Source organism: Loxodonta africana, chromosome 4 (assembly GCF_030014295.1).
Source record: "Loxodonta africana isolate mLoxAfr1 chromosome 4, mLoxAfr1.hap2, whole genome shotgun sequence".
NCBI classification, from domain to species: Eukaryota; Metazoa; Chordata; class Mammalia; order Proboscidea; family Elephantidae; genus Loxodonta; species Loxodonta africana.
This window is the reverse complement of record NC_087345.1, coordinates 160,516,687-160,535,588: the sequence shown is the minus strand read 5'-3', so window position 1 is coordinate 160,535,588 and position 18,902 is coordinate 160,516,687. Positions and strand designations below refer to the sequence as shown.

At 37.6% G+C, this 18,902-nt stretch overlaps 1 protein-coding gene across 1 annotated transcript in view; it reads right to left on the bottom strand.

Annotated features, from left to right (window-relative positions):
- MALRD1 (MAM and LDL receptor class A domain containing 1) overlaps window positions 1–18,902 on the bottom strand; it is a 956,759-nt gene that overhangs the window by 245,817 nt on the left and 692,040 nt on the right. The window contains exon 31 of the mRNA XM_064284901.1: window positions 4,656–4,814. Within this exon, the coding sequence (XP_064140971.1) occupies window positions 4,656–4,814 (159 nt within the window). The remainder of the gene's footprint in view (window positions 1–4,655; window positions 4,815–18,902) is intronic.

Here is an 18,902-nt window from a genome sequence, read left to right as displayed (position 1 = left end):
GACTCAAAATGAGAAGAAACAGCTGTAAACATCCATTAATAATTGGAACCTGGAATGTACGAAGTATGAATCTAGGAAAATTGGAAGTCATCAAAAATGAAATGGAACACATAAACATTGATATCCTAGGCATTAGTGAGCTGAAATGGACTGGTATTGGCCTTTTTGAATCAGAAAATCACATAGTCTACTATACTGGGAATGACAACTTGAAGAGGAATGGTGTTGCATAATCCTCAAAAAGAACATTTCAAGATCTATCCTGATGTACAACGCAGTCAGTGATAGGATAATATCCATATGCCCACAAGGAAGACCGGTTAACACGGCTATTATTCAAATTTACGCACCTACCACTAGGGCCAAAGAGGATGAAATAGAAGATTTTTATCAGCTTCTGCAGTCTGAAATTAATCGAACATGCAATCAAGATGCATTGATAATTACTGGCCATTGGAATGCAAAAGTTGGAAACAAAGAAGAAAGATTGGTAGCTGGAAAACATGGCCTTGGTGATAGAAACAACACTGGGATTGAATGATAGAGTTTTGCAAGACCAAAGACTTCTTCATCGCAAATACTTTCTTTCACCAACCAACATAAATGGTGGCTATACACATGGACCTCACCAGATGGAACACACAGAAATCAAATTGACTACGTCTATGGAAAGAGACAATGGAAAAGCTCAATATCATCAGTCAGGCCAAGGCCAGGGGCCGACTCTGGAACAGACCATCAATTGCTCATATGCAAGTTCAAGCTGAAACTGTAGAAAATCAGAGCAAGTCCACAAGAGCCAAAATATGATCTTGAGTATATCCCACCTGAATTTAGAGACCATCTGAAGAATAGATTTGACACGTTGAACACTAGTGACTGAAGAGCAGACGAGCTGTGGAATGACATCAAGGACATCATCCATGAAGAAAGCAAGAGGTCACTGAAAAGACAGGAAAGAAAGAAAAGACCAAGATGGATGTCAGAGGAGGCTCTGAAACTTGCTCTCGAACTTTGAGCAGCTAAAGCAAAAGGAAGAATTGATGAAGTGAAAGAACTGAACAGAAGATTTCAAAGGGCAGCTCGAGAAGACAAAGTATTATAAATGACATGTGCAAAGAGCTGGAGATGGAAAACCAAAAGGGAAGAACATGCTCGGCGTTTCTCAAGCTGAAAGAACTGAAGAAAAAATTCAAGCCTCGAGTTGCAATAGGGAAGGATTCCATGGGGAAAATATTAAGCGACGTGGGAAGCATCAAAAGAAGATGGAAGGAATACACAGAGTCATTATACCAAAAAGAATTAGTTGATGTTCAACCATTTCAAGAGGTGGCATATGATTAGAAACCGATGGTACTGAAGGAAGAAGTCCAAGCTACTCTGAAGGCTTTGGTGAAAAACGAGATTCCAGGAATTGATGGAATATCAGTTGATATGTTTCAAAAAACAGATGCAGTGCTGGAGGTGCTCACTCGACTATGCCAAGAAATATGGAAGACAGCTTCCTAGGCAACTGACTGGAAAAAAAAAAAAAATTTTTTTTTTTTTTGAAGAGATCCATATTTATGCCTATTCCCAAGAAAGGTAATCCAACCGAACGTGGAAAATAGAACAATATCATTAATATCACATGCAAGCAAAATTTTGCTGAAGATCATTCAAAAATGGCTGCAGGAACTGCCAGAAATTCAGGCTGGTTTCAAAAGAGGACATGGAACCAGGGATATCATTGCTGATGTCAGATGGATTCTGGATGAAAGCAGAGAATACCAGAAGGATGTTTACCTGTGTTTTATTGACTATGCAAAGGCATTCAACTATGTGGACCATAACAAATCACGGAATTCCAGAACACTTAATTGTGCTCATGAGGGACATTTGCATAGATCAAGAGGCAGTTGTTCGGACAGAACAAGGGGATACTGATGGGTTTAAAGTCAGGAAAAGTGTGTGCCAGGGTTGTGTTCTTTCACCATACCTATTCAATCTGTATCCTGAGCAAATAATATGAGAAGCTGGACTATATGAAGAAGAATGGGGCACCAGGATTGGAGGAAGACTCATTAACAACCTGCATTATGCAGATGACACAACCTTGCTTGCTGAAAGTGAAGAGGACTTGAAGCGCTTACTAATGAAGATCAAAGACCACAGCCTTCAGTAAGGATTACACCTCAACATAAAGAAAACAAAAATCCTCACAACTGGACCAATGAGCAACATCATGATAAATGGAGAAAAGATTGAAGTTGTCGAGAATTTCATTTTACTTGGATTCACAATCAACAGCCATGGAAGCAGCAGTCAAGAAATCAAAAGACGCATTGCAATGGGCAAATCTGCCGCAAAGGACCTTTTTAAACTGTTGAAGAGCAAAGATGTCATGCTGAAGACCAAGGTGCACCTGACCCAAGCCAGGGTATTTTCCATTGCATCATATGCATGTGAAAGCTGGACAATGAATAAGGAAGACCGAAGAGGAATTGATGCTTTTGAATTGTGGTGTTGGTGAAGAATATCGAATATACCATGGACTGCCAAAAGAACAAGCAAATCTGTCTTGGAAGAAGTACAACCAGAATGCTCCTTAGAAGAAAAGATGGTGAGACTGTGTCTTACATGGTTTGGACACGTTGTTAGGTGGGATCAGTCCCTGGAGGACATCATGCTTGGCAGAGTACAGGGTCAGGGGAAAAGAGAAGACCCTCAACGAGGTGGATTGACACAGTGGCTGCAACAATGAGCTCAAGCAAAACAACGATTGTTAAGGATGGCTGAGCACCGGGCACTGTTTCAGTCTGCTGTGCATGGGGTAGCTATGAGTCGGAGTCGAGTGGAGGGCACCTAACAACAACAACAACTGGACTCTGCGGTTCCTCTAGGTTCTCTACAGGGGCCGATTTTGCCAGCTAGGGGAAAATTGAAAATTCTAAAGGTATTTCCCAGACTTTTTATTATTTTAATTTGCATTTTTCTGATGAGTTGTGAACTTGAGTGTCATTTAATATTTTGGTGGTACAGAGATTAAAGCACTTGGCTGCTAACCAAAAGGTCGGTGGTTCAAACCCACCAGCCGCTGCACAGGAGAAAATTTCAGCAGTCTGCTTGTGTAAAAATTACAGCCTTGGAAACCTTATAGGGCAGTTCTATTCTGTCCTTTAGGGTTGCTGTGAGACAAAATCAACCAGACACAACGGTTTGTTTTTTTTTTAATTTGATTTTGATCATCTGTGAATTGGTTATGCAAATCTTTGTTGTTAAAATTGCCATTTCTATTGGGTTTGTAAGAATTATTTAAATATATATCATAATTGTAATCTGCAAGGAAAACAATTTCTAACCTATTATTTCCCTGTTGATTTTGTTCATAAAATTTTTAGACCAAAGCTATAATTTCATGTGATCAAGTATGCACATTTCTTCTAGCTTCTGGGATTTTGGAAGTTAGATCCTGCTTCTAAATTGCACATTTTACTTTCTGTTTTGTTGTAAGAGTTTTATTGTCTTTATTTGTTACATTTAAATCTTTAATCTATTTTGCATTTATTTCTGCATGTAAGACTGGGGTTTAATTATTTTTTTTTTTCAGGTGGAAACCCGTTATGTAATACATAGTAATACATCTTTCCCCAATTAATTAAAATATGCATCACTGTTACTAAATTCTTTAATTAGTGGACGCATTTTCTTGAATCTCCACCCTGTTCTATTATTATTATTATTGGGAATTTTCTGATTCCTTGAGCGTATTTTCATAAAATATTAACATTTTACTTCTCAAGCATGTTGCTTCTTATCCCTAATATACAACCAGAGGGCAACTTTAAAACAAAAATGAACTTTGATACTGAGATTAAACATAGTATGTTCAGTCTGCTTGAAATATGTAAGCAATAAAATTAATATTCTTTTTCCAGTAGTCGTAAAATACCTGAGCCAATATCGTATATTTTTCCTGTGAAAAAGTATTTTTAATTCCGTATAATCTTTTTCTTTGACTAGGCTTCATTTGTTTTGAGAAATATCTTAGATTGTTTTTTTTCTCTAAGAAAAGTTAGATTGCCTTTGTTTAGTACTGGGTATCCAGGACTTCCGGGTATAAGTCATAAGATTACAAGCTTACTTCTGCTCTGGCTCTATTAACTGTAAAACCATTAAAGATTTTACTGATCTCAAAACAGTGGCAAAAAATAAAACTTGTCAAGACTTAGCTGATCCTTCACTTCATCACCTTGTACATATTTGCTCCCAGGCTTCAGAGTGACTAGAATGGAATTACTGGCCAGCTGAGTGGTCCTGTGGCAGCAGAATTCTTAAGATCACCAGTTCTATACCTTTCCCTATTGTATGCATTCACCTAAATAAATGCTACCTTTCCCACTCCTGCCTCAACTGAGGTCTTTGAAGAACACCTTTAGGTTAGAGGAAATGAAATCTGTGAGTTTCTTAAAATGTCACTTGTGTTTCCTTGTCAGTTCTGGGTCTATTCAATAACTCAGAAGTTAAAAGAGAAAGGATTAACCCTCCTTCGATAAAACTTATTGAGCTACATCCCCCTGTGGACACAAGCAACCCACTTTGACATTCACTCAAATGACTAAAGCAGATTTCCAGCCCAGTGGATTATTTGGCTTGGACATTCCTATTCGGCTTACCTGGCATGTGATCAGCATCTGGGTTCAATGCTTCAGCAGGAATTCTCTTGCCAATGACCCAGTCCAAGTTGTCCTGGGAGTCTTGAGTAAGACTGCAAACTGTGGTCCAGTTTCCTAAAGTTTCAAAATTGCAGCTTCCTATTGTACTTGTATACTGGCCTAAGGAAAAAGAAAAGTTAATGTAATTTTCCAGAAATGTATATCGCACTTGTATTACACTACGTTTGTGATGACTTAAAATTACTATTTACATATTCTAATTATTTACAAATAAATTTACAGAACCAGGTGTTATGGATTGAATTGTGCCCTCCCCCAAAATATGTGTTGTAAATACTAACCCCTATACATGTGGATAAAGAGCCGTGGTGGCATAGTTGTTAAGCACTAGGCTGCTAACTGAAGGGTCAGAGGTTGGAACCCACCATCGACTACATGGGAGAACAGACCTGGTGATCTACTCCAGTAAAGATTCATAGTTTAGGAAACCCCATGGGGAAGTTCTACTCTGTTATGGAGGGTCACTATGAGTTGGAATGTGCTGGAGGGCACACAACAACAGATTAGGCACAGAAGAAAGAAGACAAAGCGGAAAGATCAACACTATCTGAAGACTATGGAGGCAGAACAGTCTACAAACGCAAGAACTCCAAGGAACCCTAGGCTAGAGAAGCTGAGAAAAGAATTTTCTCCCAGAATGAACTAAGAGTGAGCCCTCCCCTAGAGCCAGTGTCCTGAACTGGGACTTCTAGCCTCCTAAATTGTGAGAAAATAAACTTATGTTTGTTAAAGCTACCCACTTGTGACATTTCTGTCAGAGCAGCACTAAGAAAGTTAAGACACAGGGCATTTTCACTCAATAGTAATATCAGTTGTTGTTGTTGTTAGTGCCTGTCAAGTTGGCCCAATTCAATGGTGAGCCCATGCACAATGGGACAAAATGTTGCCCCGTCTTGTGTCATCTCCATGATCAGTTATGGATGGAACTGTTATGATCCATGGGGTTTTCATTGGGTGATTTTCGGAAGTAGTTGGTCAGGGGTTTCTTAGTCTGGAAGTTTCACTGAAACCTGTCCAGCATCATAACAATATGCAAGCCTTAACTGACAGACCAGTGGTGGCTGCGCATGAGGCTCATTGGCTGGAAATTGAGCTCTGGTCTTCTGCATGGAAAGTGAAAATTCTACCACTGAACTGTCGCTGCCCCCATATCAGTAACAAACTGTAGATTTTTTTTTCTATCAAAAGGCTTAGAAGCAGTGCATGAATATTGTCATTTATCCATAAAGAAGCTGTATAGATTGATTGTTTTATAATTTTTATAGATAATAAATAAAGCCGTGTCTACACATGTAACAATGAACATCACATTATGACAACAATTCAAAGAATTCAGTGTGAATAATAAACAACTTGGGTTTTCTAGACGTTTAATTTAGTCCCTCCCTTCACTCTAATGTTTGAACAGCTTAGGCCATTAGAGACACAAAGTCATTTACAAAAGAAAAGGAACCTATGGGAGAAATAGTGAACTGTATAGGACAGAGACCATCTTGGTGTATCATACCGATAACTGGCACAAAGTATGTCAGAGCTAGTCACTAAATAATGAAAGAAGTTCTCTTCTGAGAGAGTTGATTGATAAGTCATTAAAAATTAATCACAATGAGAGAAACTAATAGATAATAACCGTGTATGCTTCTTAGTTATCTGTGAAAAGTGTCATAATCATAACATTCTGACATCATGGCTTTCATTATTCTTTAGTTTTTTGCACAGCAGTTATTACTTTTGAGCAACCACTGAAAAAACTGACTCTGATGTACAGACAGAATGAATGATTGGGTAGTCTAATCAGTGTGAGTCAGCTGAAATTGTCATTGACTTTTCCTTTCCTTTTAGAAAGATGAAGTTTGTGTTATTTTTGACATTTCTTCTTCAGTTGGTTTCTTATTCATAACTTTCTCTTGGAAACATAAAACTAATGTTAGCAGGGAAAAACTTACACAGAAAAACTTTGTCAGAAACAAAAATAAAAACCTCACTGTTAAAATGGATGCCCAAAAAATACAGCAAATAAAACTTTAATATTTTTAGGGGAAAGTTTCTGGATCCCTGAGAGTATTGCCATTAAATATCAGCATTTCACTGCTCAAGCACATGGTATCTTTTCCCTAAAAACTAGAAACATTTTTAATCACGTATATTTCTTTCAATCACCCTACATGACTTTCAGTTCAATAATTTTTATATGCCTATTTATGTGCTCTGTATCTATCTATCTATCTATATATATTTTTTGGAGCCCTGGTGGCACAGTAGTTAAGAGCATGGCTGCTAACCAAAAGGTCAGCAGTTCAAATCCACCAGCCGCTCCTTAGAAAACCTATGGAGCAGTTCTACTGTGTCTGATAGGGTTGCTGTGAGTCAAGATTGACTCGACAGCAGTGGGTTTACATCTTTTTTTATGCTTGTCACGTCAGTATATATGGTATAGAATATGTTTGTTTTATGCTGTAATATGCAGGTAAAGGTGAGAAATTCAGTCCTCCAGATGTTTAGCCAACATAACTACAAACATTCGGAATCTTCCCAGGTGCATACAAGACAGCCATTATGCGTAAATCCTTTAGACTAATGCCAGTGCAGGTTCTGCAGTATTGCCTTTCTGTGTAAATGGTTCCCTGACACAAAGGCTCTACAGTAACTATTCCACATCCATTTCTATCTCCTGTGACTCTCCTGTGTCCCTCTTGTCCCACCTTTTTTAGTATATGACTTTAACTTTTACTGTAAAGATGCCCATACAATCAGGATTAATTCCCTTATATTTTATTCTTCCCATCTCAAAATGTTACTTTTTCTTTTCTCTTTTCTAAGGCTAACCTCTGCTTATGAAATCAACTCTTTATCAAAATACTGCTACTGAGTGTTCCACAGCCTCATTTCCTTCAGAGTTCCACAAATTTTCCACCCCCTTCCATTTCACTTTCTCTACTATTTCCTTCCTTATAACTTGCAGACATAACCAGGCTTTTTGAGATTCTATGAGGAACTGATTTTTTTTTTTTTACTGTGTATTTATTTTGTTGTTGTTGAGAATATACACAACAAAACATACACCCAGTCTAGTAGTTTTCTACAAGTATAATTAAGTGACATTGATTACATTCATCGAGTTGTACAACCATTCTCACCCTCCTTTTCTGAGTTTTTCTTCCACCACTAACATTAGGCACCTATCTAACCTTTCAAGTTATTGTTGTCATATGATCCCATAGAGTCAATTATCTGAGGACGGCAGAGCCTAAAGATGGAAGGAGTCCATACAGTTTCATACTTTTAATGGCAATAGTATGCCACCGAATTAACCACCTCGAGCTGCCTTGGTTTTGGATTCCTTGTTATTTAAGATAATACACTTTCCTTACTGTGTGTCTCAGCAAGAAATGAATTTGGCTCCAGTAACTGAAAACTCAACTAAATGTAACTTAAACATACAGAATTAATTTATCGCAATTAACAAGAAGTCGAGAAGTAAGCAGTTCAGGATTGGTCCTGTGGTTCAGCTGTGCAGTCAGTGTCACACATTTTCAGTCTTTCCTTTCTGCCATCACTCAGCCTCATGATCACAGATTTATGGCTGCATGATGACTGCTACACTACCTGGTATCACATCTATATTCAAGGCATAAAGAAAAAAGAATAAAGGAGAGGCGAGCTTTTTCTCTTCCTGTGCTTTTTCTTTCTGGAAGAGATATCCTCCCAAAATTTTTCACATGTATCTCATTGTCCAAAACATGTTCCAGGGCCCTTGGGAACTACGGGAAGTTTGGAGAAGGTGGCATTTATAGCTGGTCACAATGCCGTCTCAAATAAAATTTGAGTACTGTTTTTAAGGAACAACACCACCAAAAAAAATGGGTTGGCAAATAGTAGGGACTGCCATGTTGGTTAAGCTAGTTGAGGGTGGGATTTCTGCTACAAGTATCCTATTCAGTAGATCTTTTCTTCTCCATTCTTTCTGGTAAATCATACTCATCCCTTAATGCCCAGTTCAAGGCCTATATTACATCTCCCTTCCCAGCTCACTTACCATCAATTACAGTCATTACCGTTCATGTGAAAATTCATTACTTCTTTATCTTGTATGATTATCTTAATTGTTAACATTGTATTACTACCAACATTTATATGCGATCATGTATTATTCTAGAGCTGTACATACCACAGGTGGTTCAATGTACATCTATTGAATGATGTTATATGGAAATTTTATTGTATTTTTGATGATGAATATGTATCAATGTTTTCAATATGACATTTACTTTAGAACAAAATATTTTCCAAAATAGAATCTTCATCATGATCTCTTGAATGGATTCAAAACATTACACTTTTTTATTTTATTTATTTTATTGTGGTAAAAATTATCACACCAAAAAATTCACCAATATTAATATTTTTTAAACAATTGGCAATTTCCCATATTCAGCAACATAGTCACCTTACTTTACCACAATATGATGCATAGTAAAAAAAAAAAATTTTTTTTTCTTTATAGAGATATTAATAGTTTTGTTTCAAAAGAAAAATATTATTCATCATGAAATGGCCACTTGGAGTGCTGCATTGAGAAGGATTCTGAAGACCCTGGGTATAGTGGGAGAGCACCATGACTAAACAGTGTCCACATTTACTCTTGGTGATCATTTCTTCATCTGTAAATCGTGGACAATAATATCTACCTTACAGTGTAATTTTAGTGATTAAATTAAATGATATAAAACAATGTAAATAATATGCTTAGCACAGGAGGGACTCTCTCTATATATATGGAGAGAGAGAGAGAGAGCCCTGGTGGCACAGTGATACGGAGCACTGGTGGCACAGTGGTTAAGAGCTCAGCTGCTAACCAAAAGGTTGGCAGTTCGAATCTACCAGCTGTTCCTTGGAAACCCTATGGGGCAGTTCTACTCTGTCTTATAGGGTCACTGTGAGTCGGAATCAACTTGACAGCAATGGATTTGGTTGCTAATTCTCTTCCACGTGTTACTGTTAAAAAGAAAAAAAAGCACAGTGCATTTATGAAAATATCTCATGGAGGGAAGGTGCATATTATTTGCATAAAAATATGGTATGTATGTATATATATTCATATATATATTATGGTATGGATATATATACAATACTGTATTTATAAATATATATAACACATACATATATACATATATAATACATACAACATATATACATACATAAACAGTGATCATTTTCTCCCTCCAAAGCAGAAATGTCTGTAAGTTTAGGACTGCTGTCTAGTCTCCAGTTTTGATCTGAACAAAGATTTTTGAGAGAATGATCTTATCACTGGAGTTAAGAAGTAGAGAATTTTCTATTTGATAATCAAATAGCAAGACAAGACTAGAATTCATGGTTCCTAAGCTTTCTTGATTATCTTCCGTAAACATTTAGGTATTTCTTTTCACTTAACATTGCTATATTTATCTTAAGTTTTGACAAAACTGCTTCTTAATGGATATTATAAAATTTATCACAGAGTAAAATTTAATCATTTAATTTTTAGGAGAGTGATAACAGGGAAAAAACAAAAGATTCAAAATATTCAGCCTGATGAACCAAACCTGCCATTTTTCCATTATGGTGTGTAAATTCTATTTTGACACATCATTAGAATTTTTTTTTAATTGAACAAAATAGAAGTGACAATAAATATTTTTATGGTTTTAAAGTATATTATCTAGTAAAGAATCATTGATTCATTTCATAATTTCAACACCAGGATCATAGAATACTTTCGCTGTATGCTGATAGAGGTAAGGGTAAGGATGAAAATACAAAAAATAAAACATCTTTAGGTCTAAATAAAACTGAAAATGGATGCTCGAGTACATGAGATGCAGGAGAATATATACTATCATTTTTAGAGAAGGTAAATTATAGTTTTGTACTAAAGTGATGAAGCTAGGTTTTATTTTTGAAATGGATTTTTAAAGTCCCACTTACACCGTGCTTCATCTAACTCTTCACATCCAAGTTCTCTAATGCCTCTGAAGGTTCTCCACATTTATACATGCATATGCATACATACATATGCATGTATACGCACACAAACATGCATATATCCACCTACATTTATTTAAACCATAATAATATAAATGGGAAGCCTTGATTAAAAAGTAATTCCACTACTTGGAATTTTAAGATCTCTGCCCACCGACAAACATGTTGTTAATGTTGTTAGGTGCTGTCGAGTTGGTTCCGACTTATAGCGACACTATGCACAACAGAATGAAACACTGCCCAGTCCTGCGCCATCCTTACAATCATTGTTATGCTTGAGCTCATTGTTGCAGCCACTGTGTCAATCTACCTCATTGAGGGTCTTCCTCTTTTCCGCTGACCATGTACTCTGCCAAGCATGATGTCCTTCTCCAGGGACTGATCCCTCCTGACAACATGTCCAAAATATGTAAGACGCAGTCTCATCATCCTTGCTTCTAAGGAGCATTCGGGTTGTACTTCTTCTAAGACAGATTTATTTGTTCTTCTGGCAGCCCATGGTGTATTCAATATTCTTCACCAACACCACAACTCAAAGGCGTTGGTCTTCCTTATTCATTGTCCAGCTTTCACATGCATATGACGTGATTGAAAATACCACGGCTTGGGTCAGGCGCACCTTAGTCTTCATGGTGACATCTTTGCTTTTCAACACTTTGAAGAGATCCTTTGCAGCAGATTTGCCCAATGCAATGCGTCTTTTGATTTCTTGACCGCTGCTTCCATGGGTGTTGATTGTGGATCCCAGTCAAATGAAATCCTTGACAACTTCAATCTTTTCTCCATTTATCATGATGTTCCTCATTGGTCCAGTTGTGAGGATTTTTGTTTTCTTTATGTTGAGGTGTAATCCACACTGAAGGCTGTGGTCTTTGATCTTTATTAGTAAGTGCTTCAAGTCCTCTTCACTTTCTGCAAGCAAGGTTGTGTCATCTGCATAACACAGGTTGTTAATGAGTCTTCCTCCAACCTTAATGCCCCCGCCATTCTTCATCATATAGTCCAGCTTCTCGTATTATTTGTTCAGCATACAGATTAAATAGGTATGGTGAAAGAATACAACCCCGACACACACCTTCCCTCAATTTAAACCACTCAGTATCCCCTTGTTAAGTCCAAACAACTGCCTCTTGATCTATGTACAGGTCCCTCACGAGCACAATTAAGTGTTCTGGAATTCCCATTCTTCGCAGTGTTATCCATAGTTTGTTATGATCCACACAGTCAAATGCCTTTGCGCAGTCAATAAAACACAGGTAAACATCCCTCTGGTATTCTCTGCTTTCAGCCAGGATCCATCTGACATCAGCAATGATAGCCCTGGTTCCATGTTCTCTTCTGAAACCGGCCCGAATTTCTGGCAGTTCCCTGTCGATATACTACTGCAGCCGTTTTTGAATGATCTTCAGCAAAATTTTGCTTGCGTGTGACATTAATAATATTGTTCTATAATTTCCCCATTTGGTTGGATCACCTTTCTTGGGAATAGGAATAAATATGGATCTCTTCCAATCAGTTGGCCAGGAAGCTGTCTTCCATATTTCTTGGCATAGACAAGTGAGCACCTCCAGCGCTGCATCTGTTTGTTGAAACATCTCAATTGATATTCCATCAATTCCTGGAGCCTTTTTTTTCACCAATGCCTTCAGAGCAGCTTGGACTTCTTCCTTCAGTACAAACATAGGGCAAACACAGGACCTGAAAAATACACTAGAAAGTATCTGGAAAACAGTGATTTTACTGGGGATCTGGGCCCCAGGTTGTTATTTTTTTTTTGATTCTACTTTAGATGAAGGTTTACAGAACAAACTAGTTTCCCATCAAACAGTTAGTACACACATTGTTGTATGACATTGGTTAACAACCCTGCGACACGTCAACTCTCCCTTCTTAACCCTGGGTTCCCTATTACCAGCTTTCCTGTTCCCTCCTGCTTTCTAGTCCCTGCCCCAGGGCTGCCCCTTTAGTCTTGTTTTGTTCCACAGGCCTGTCTAATCTTTGGCTGAAGGGTGAACCTCAGGAGTGACCTCATTATTGAGCTGAGAGGCTGTCTGGGGGCCCTACTCTCAGGGTTTCTCCAGTCTGTCAGTGGGCCCCAGTTTTTGTTAAAGTTTTTATTAAAGATTTTTGGCATTTTTTTTTTATGTGGAGATTAAATCTTTCAAAACAAATATAGAATAATGTAGACAATGATGGCTTAAATAGTTTCTGGATTTAATGACAAATATATTTATCACATTAGCCCCATACTCATTGTGTTCATATTAGAATTTCTTTCTTAAACAAATATAACAAAAATGTTAAGATTGAAAATAACTTATTTAAAAAATGATATAACCAAAAAAACAAATGAACTTGTTGCCATCAAGTCAATTTTGACTCATAGTGACGCTATAGGACAGAGTAGAACTGCCCCCAAACAGTTTCTAAGGAGCAGCTGGTGGATGTGAACTGCAATCTTTTGGTTAGCAGCTGAGCTCTTAGCAGAATCTACTGGTAACTTACATTGCATGATGACTTTGCTTGGAAAAGGTGTAGGTTACTTTTTTTTCAAAAATTTTTAGTAGATTTTTTTTTTTTTTTAGAACAGTTTGGATTTACGGACAAATTAGTAAGATATTACAGACAGTTTGCATATAGCAAACCTAGTTTCTACTGTTATAACATCTTATATTATTACATTTGATACAATTAATGAACCAACACTGATACACTATTACTGACCAAATCCATACTTTTTTCTGATTTTCAGAATACCATATTACATTTAGTCATCATGTCTAAGGCCCCTCTCATCTGTGGCAGATCCTGTTTAATTCACCGGACTGCAAGGTGCTCCAGGTTCAACTTTTTTCTTTTTTTTTAATTGTGCTTTAGGTTAAAGTTTACAGCTCAAGTCAGTTTCTCATACAAAAATTTATACACACATTGTTATGTGACTCTAGTTGTGTTCCCTGTAATATGACAGCACACTCCTCCTTTCCACTCTGGATTTCCAGTGTCCATTCAACCAGCTTCTATCCATTTTTGCCTTTTCATTTCGCCTCTGGATAGAAGCTGCCCATTCAGTCTCATGTATCTGCTTGAACTAAGAAGCACACTCTTCACAAGTATCATTTTATGTCTTACAGACCAGTCTAGTCTTTGTCTGAAGAATTGGCTTCAGGAATGGTTTTAGTTTGGGATTAACAGAGAGTCTGTCTTTTGAGGTTCCTCTAGTGTCAGTCAGACTGTTAAATCTGGTCTTTTACTAGAATTTGAATTCTGTACCCCACTTTTCTCCTGTTCTGTCGGGGACTCTCTGCCCTGTTCCCTGTTAGGGCACTCACTGGTGGTAGCTGGGCGCCATCTAGTTCTTCTAGTTCAGGCTGATGTAGTCTCTGGTTTATGTGGCCCTTTCTTGTCTCTTGGGCTCATATATATATTTATTTATTTATTTTTTGGTGTTCTTCATTCCCCTTTGCTCCAGGTGGGCTGGGATCAATTGTTGCATCTTAGACGGCCACTCACTAGCTTTCAAGACCCCAGACACAACTCACCAAAGTGGGGTGCAGAACATTTTTTTAATAAACTTTGTTATGCCAATTGACCTAGGTGTCCCTCGAAATCGTGGTTCCCAGACCCCCAACCCTGCTACTGTCCCTTGAAGTGGTAAGTCATGTTCAGGAAACTTCGTAGCTTTTGATTTAGCCCAGTTGTGTGACTTCCCCTGTATTGTGTGTTGTCCTTCCCTTGACCTAAGATAATTCTCATCTACTTTTTTTTTTTTATCTAGTTAGTGAATTCCCCTCTCTCTCCCTCACCACCCTCATAATCACCAAAGAACATTTTCTTCTGTGTTTAAATCTTTTCTTGAGCTCTTATAATAGTGGTGTCATACAATATTTGTTCTTTTCCAACTGAGTAATTTCATTCAGCATAATGCCTTCCAGATTCATCCATGTTATGAGATGTTTCCCAGATTCATCATTGTTCTGTAGTATTCCATTGTGTAAATATACCATAATTTGTTTATCCATTCACCCATTGATGGGCACCTAGGTTGTTTCCATCTTTTTGCTATTATGAACAGTGCTGCAATGAACATGGATGTAAATATATATGTATTCATGTGACGGCTCTTATTTCTCTAGGATATATTCCAAGGAGTGGGATTGCTGGGTTGTATGGTAGTTCTATTTCTAGCTTTTTAAGAAAGCGCCAAATCAATTTCCAAAGTGGTCCACCATTTTACATTTCCAACATTTATTATTTTGTGTTTTTTGGATTAATGCTAGCCTTGTTGGGGTAAGTTGGTATCTCATTGTACATTCGATTTGCATTTCCCTAATAGCTAATGATCATAAGCATTTCCTAATGTACCTGTTAGCCACCTGAATGTCTTCTTTGGTGAAGTGCCTGTTCATATCTTTTGCTCATTTTTTAATTGGGTAATTTGTCTTTTTTTGGTAAGGATTTGCAGCATCTTGTAGATTATAGAGATTAGACACTGATCAGATATGTCATAGCCAATTTTTTTTTCCCCTCTACGGGTTGTCTTTTTAATCTTTTGGTGAAGTCTTTTGATGAGCATAAGTGTTTGATTTTTAGGAGTGCCCAGATATCTAGTTTCTCTCCTGGTGTTTGTGCATTGTTAGTTATGTTTTGTATTCTGTTTATGCCATGTATTAGGGTTCCTAGTGTCTCTATTTTTTCTTCCATGATCTTTATCATTTTAGATTTTATATTTAGGTCTTGGTCCATTTCGAGTTAGTTTTTGTGCGTGTTGTGAGTCATGGGTCTTTTTTCCTTTTTTTTTTTTTGGTAGATGGATATCCAGTTATGCCAGCATCATTTGTCAAAGAGACTGTATTTTCCCCATTTAACAGAATTTGGACCTTTGTCAAATATAAGCTGCTCATATGTAGATGAATTTATGTCTGGATTTTCAATTCTGTTCCATTGGTCTATGTATCTGTTGTGCCAATACCAGGATGTTTTGACTACCATGGCAGTATAATAGGACCTAAAATCAGGTAGTGTGAGGCCTCCCACTTTGTTCTCCTTCAGTAATGCTTTACTTATCCTGTGCCCTTTCCCTTTCCGTATGCAGTTGGCAATTTGTTTCTCTATCTCATTAAAAAATGCCATTGGAATTTGGATCAGGATTGTATTGTATCTGTAGATTGCTTTGGGTAGAACTGACATTTTCACAATGTTGAGTCTTCCTATCCATGAGCAAGGTATATTTTTCCACTTATGTAGGTCTCTTTTGGTTTCTTGCACTAGTGTGTTCTAATTTTCTTTGTATAGGTCTTTTACATCTCTGGTTAGATTTATTCCTAAGTATTTTATCTTCTTGGGTTTTATTGTAAATGGTATTGATTTGGTGAGTTCCTCTTTGAAGTTCTCTTTGTTTGTGTAGAGGAATCCAACTGATTTTTGTATGTTTATCTCGTACCCTGACACTTTGCTGAAATCTTCTACTAGTTCCAGTAGTTTTCTTGTGAATTCTTTGGGGTTTTCTGTGTATAAGGTGATATCATCTGCAAAAAGACACATTTTTACTTCTTCATTACCAAACTGGACGCTCTTTACCACTTTTTTCTAGCCTAATTGCTCTGAATAGGACCTCCAGCACAATGTTGAATAAGAGTGGTGATAAAGGGCATCCTTCTCTGGTTCCCGTTCTCAAGGCAAATGCTTTCAAACTCTCTCCATTTAGGATAATCTTGGTTATTGGCTTTGTATAAATGGCCTTTATTTTGTTGAGGAATTTCCCTTCTATTCCTATTTTGCTGAGAGCTTTTATCATGAATGGATGTTGGACCTTGTCAAATGCTTTTATGTATCAATTAATAAGATCTTGTGGTTCTTGTCTTTTGTTTTATTCATGAGATAGATTGCACTGATTGTTTTTCTAATGTTGAACCATCCCTGCATACCTGGTATGAATCCCACTTGGTCATGTTGAATTATTTTTTTGATATGTTGTTGAATTGTATTGGCTAGAATTTTTTTTTTTTTTGAGGATTTTTGCATCCATGTTCATGAGGGATTTTTGTTGTTGTAAGGTGCCATCAAGTCAGTTCCGACTCATAGCTACCCTATGCACAACAGAACTAAACGTTGCCCAGTCCTGCTCCATCCCTACAATCGTTATTATGCTTGAGCCCATTGTTGCAGCCACTGTGTCAATCCAACTCCTTGAGGTCTTCCTCTTTTTTTGCTGTACTTTACCAAGCATAATGTCCTTCTGCAGGGAATGATCCCTCCTGACAACATGTCTGAAGTATGTAAGATGCAGTCTCGCCATCCTGGCTTCTAAGGAGCATTCTGATTGTACTTCTTCCAAGACAGATTTGTTCCTTCTTTTGGCATTCCATGGTGTATTTTATATTCTCCAACATCACAATTCAAAGGCATCAATTCTTCTTTGGTCTTCTTTATTCATTGTCCAGCTTTCACATGCTTATGAGGAAATTGAAAATCCATGGCTTGGGTCGAGTGCACCTTAGCCTTCAGGGTGATATCTTTGCTTTTCAACACTTTAAAGAGGCCCTTTGCAGCAGATTTGCCCAATGCAATGCATCGTTTGATTTCTTTACTGCTGCTTCCATGGGTGTTGATTGCAGATCCAAGTAAAATGAAATCCTTGACAACTTCAATCTTTTCTCCCTTTATCATAATGTTGCTTATTGGTCCAGTTGTGAGGATTTTTGTTTCTTTAAGTTGAGGCGTAATCCATACTGAAGGCCGTGGCCTTTGATCTTCATCAGTAAGTGCTTCAAGTCCTCTTCACTTTCAGCAAGCAAGGTTGTGTCATCTGCATAACGCAGGTTGTTAATGAGTCTTCCTCCAATCCTGATGCCCTTTTCTTCTTCATATAGTCCAGGTTCTTGGATTATTTTCTCAGCATACAGATTAAATAGGTATGGTGAAAGGATACAACTCTGACACACACCTTTCCTCAATTTAAACCACTCAGTATCCCCTTGATAAGTCCAAACAACTGCCTCTTGTTCTACGTACAGGTTCCTCATGAGCACGATTAAGTGTTCAGGAATTCCTATTCTTCACAATGTTGTCCATAATTTGTTATTATCCACACAGTCAAGTGCCTTTTGCATAGTCAAGGAAACACAGGTAAACATCCTTCTGGTATTCTCTGCTTTCAGCCAGGCTCCATCTGACACCAGCAATGATATCTCTGGTTCCATGTCCTCTTCTGATCCCTCCTGATAACATGTCCAATGTATGTAAGATGCAGTCTCACCATCCTTGCCTCTAAGGAGCATTCTGGCCACAATTCTTCCACGACAGATTTGTTTGTTCTTTTGGCAGTCCATGGTATATTCAATATTCTTAGCCAACACCACAATTCAAAGGTGTCAACTCTTCTTCAGTCTTCCTTATTCATTGTTCAGCTTTCACATGCATATGATGTGATTGAAAATACCATGGCTTGGATCAGGCGCACCTTAGTCTTCATGGTGACATCTTTGCTCTTCAACACTTTGAAGAGGTGCTTTGCAACAGATTTACCCAATGCAATGTGTCTTTTGATTTCTTGACTGCTGCTTCCATGGCTGTTGATTGTGGATCCAAGTAAAATGAAATCCTTGACAACTTCAATCTTTTCTCCGTTTATCATGATGTTGCTCATTGGTCCAGTTGTGAGGATTTTTGTTTTCTTTATGTTGAGGTGCAATCCATACTGAAGGCTGTGGTCTTTGATCTTCATTAGTAAGCGCTTCAAGTCCTCTTCACTTTCAGCAAGCAAGGTTGTGTCATCTGCATAACACAGGTTGTTAATGAGTCTTCCTCCAATCCTGATGTCCCATTCTTCTTCATATAGTCCAGCTTCTCGTATTATTTGTTCAGCACACATATTAAATAGGTATGGTGAAAGAATACAACTCTGACGCCCAACTTTCCTGACTTTAAACCAATCAGTATCCCCTTGTTCTGTCCAACCATAAGTCACCCAATTTGCACAGTCCCAGCCAATCATTTTGTGAAAGTTATAAGACCATGGCTAGAAAGGCTACATAAAAACAATTCATTACACCACAAGTATAAAGGGTGAGAAAGCTGTTATTTGAATAGAAAAGTTGTGAAAATGTTTTGGCTATTTGAAATCTACTGTAGCGCGTGGAAGTAAAACTTCTCGGTGATGTGACT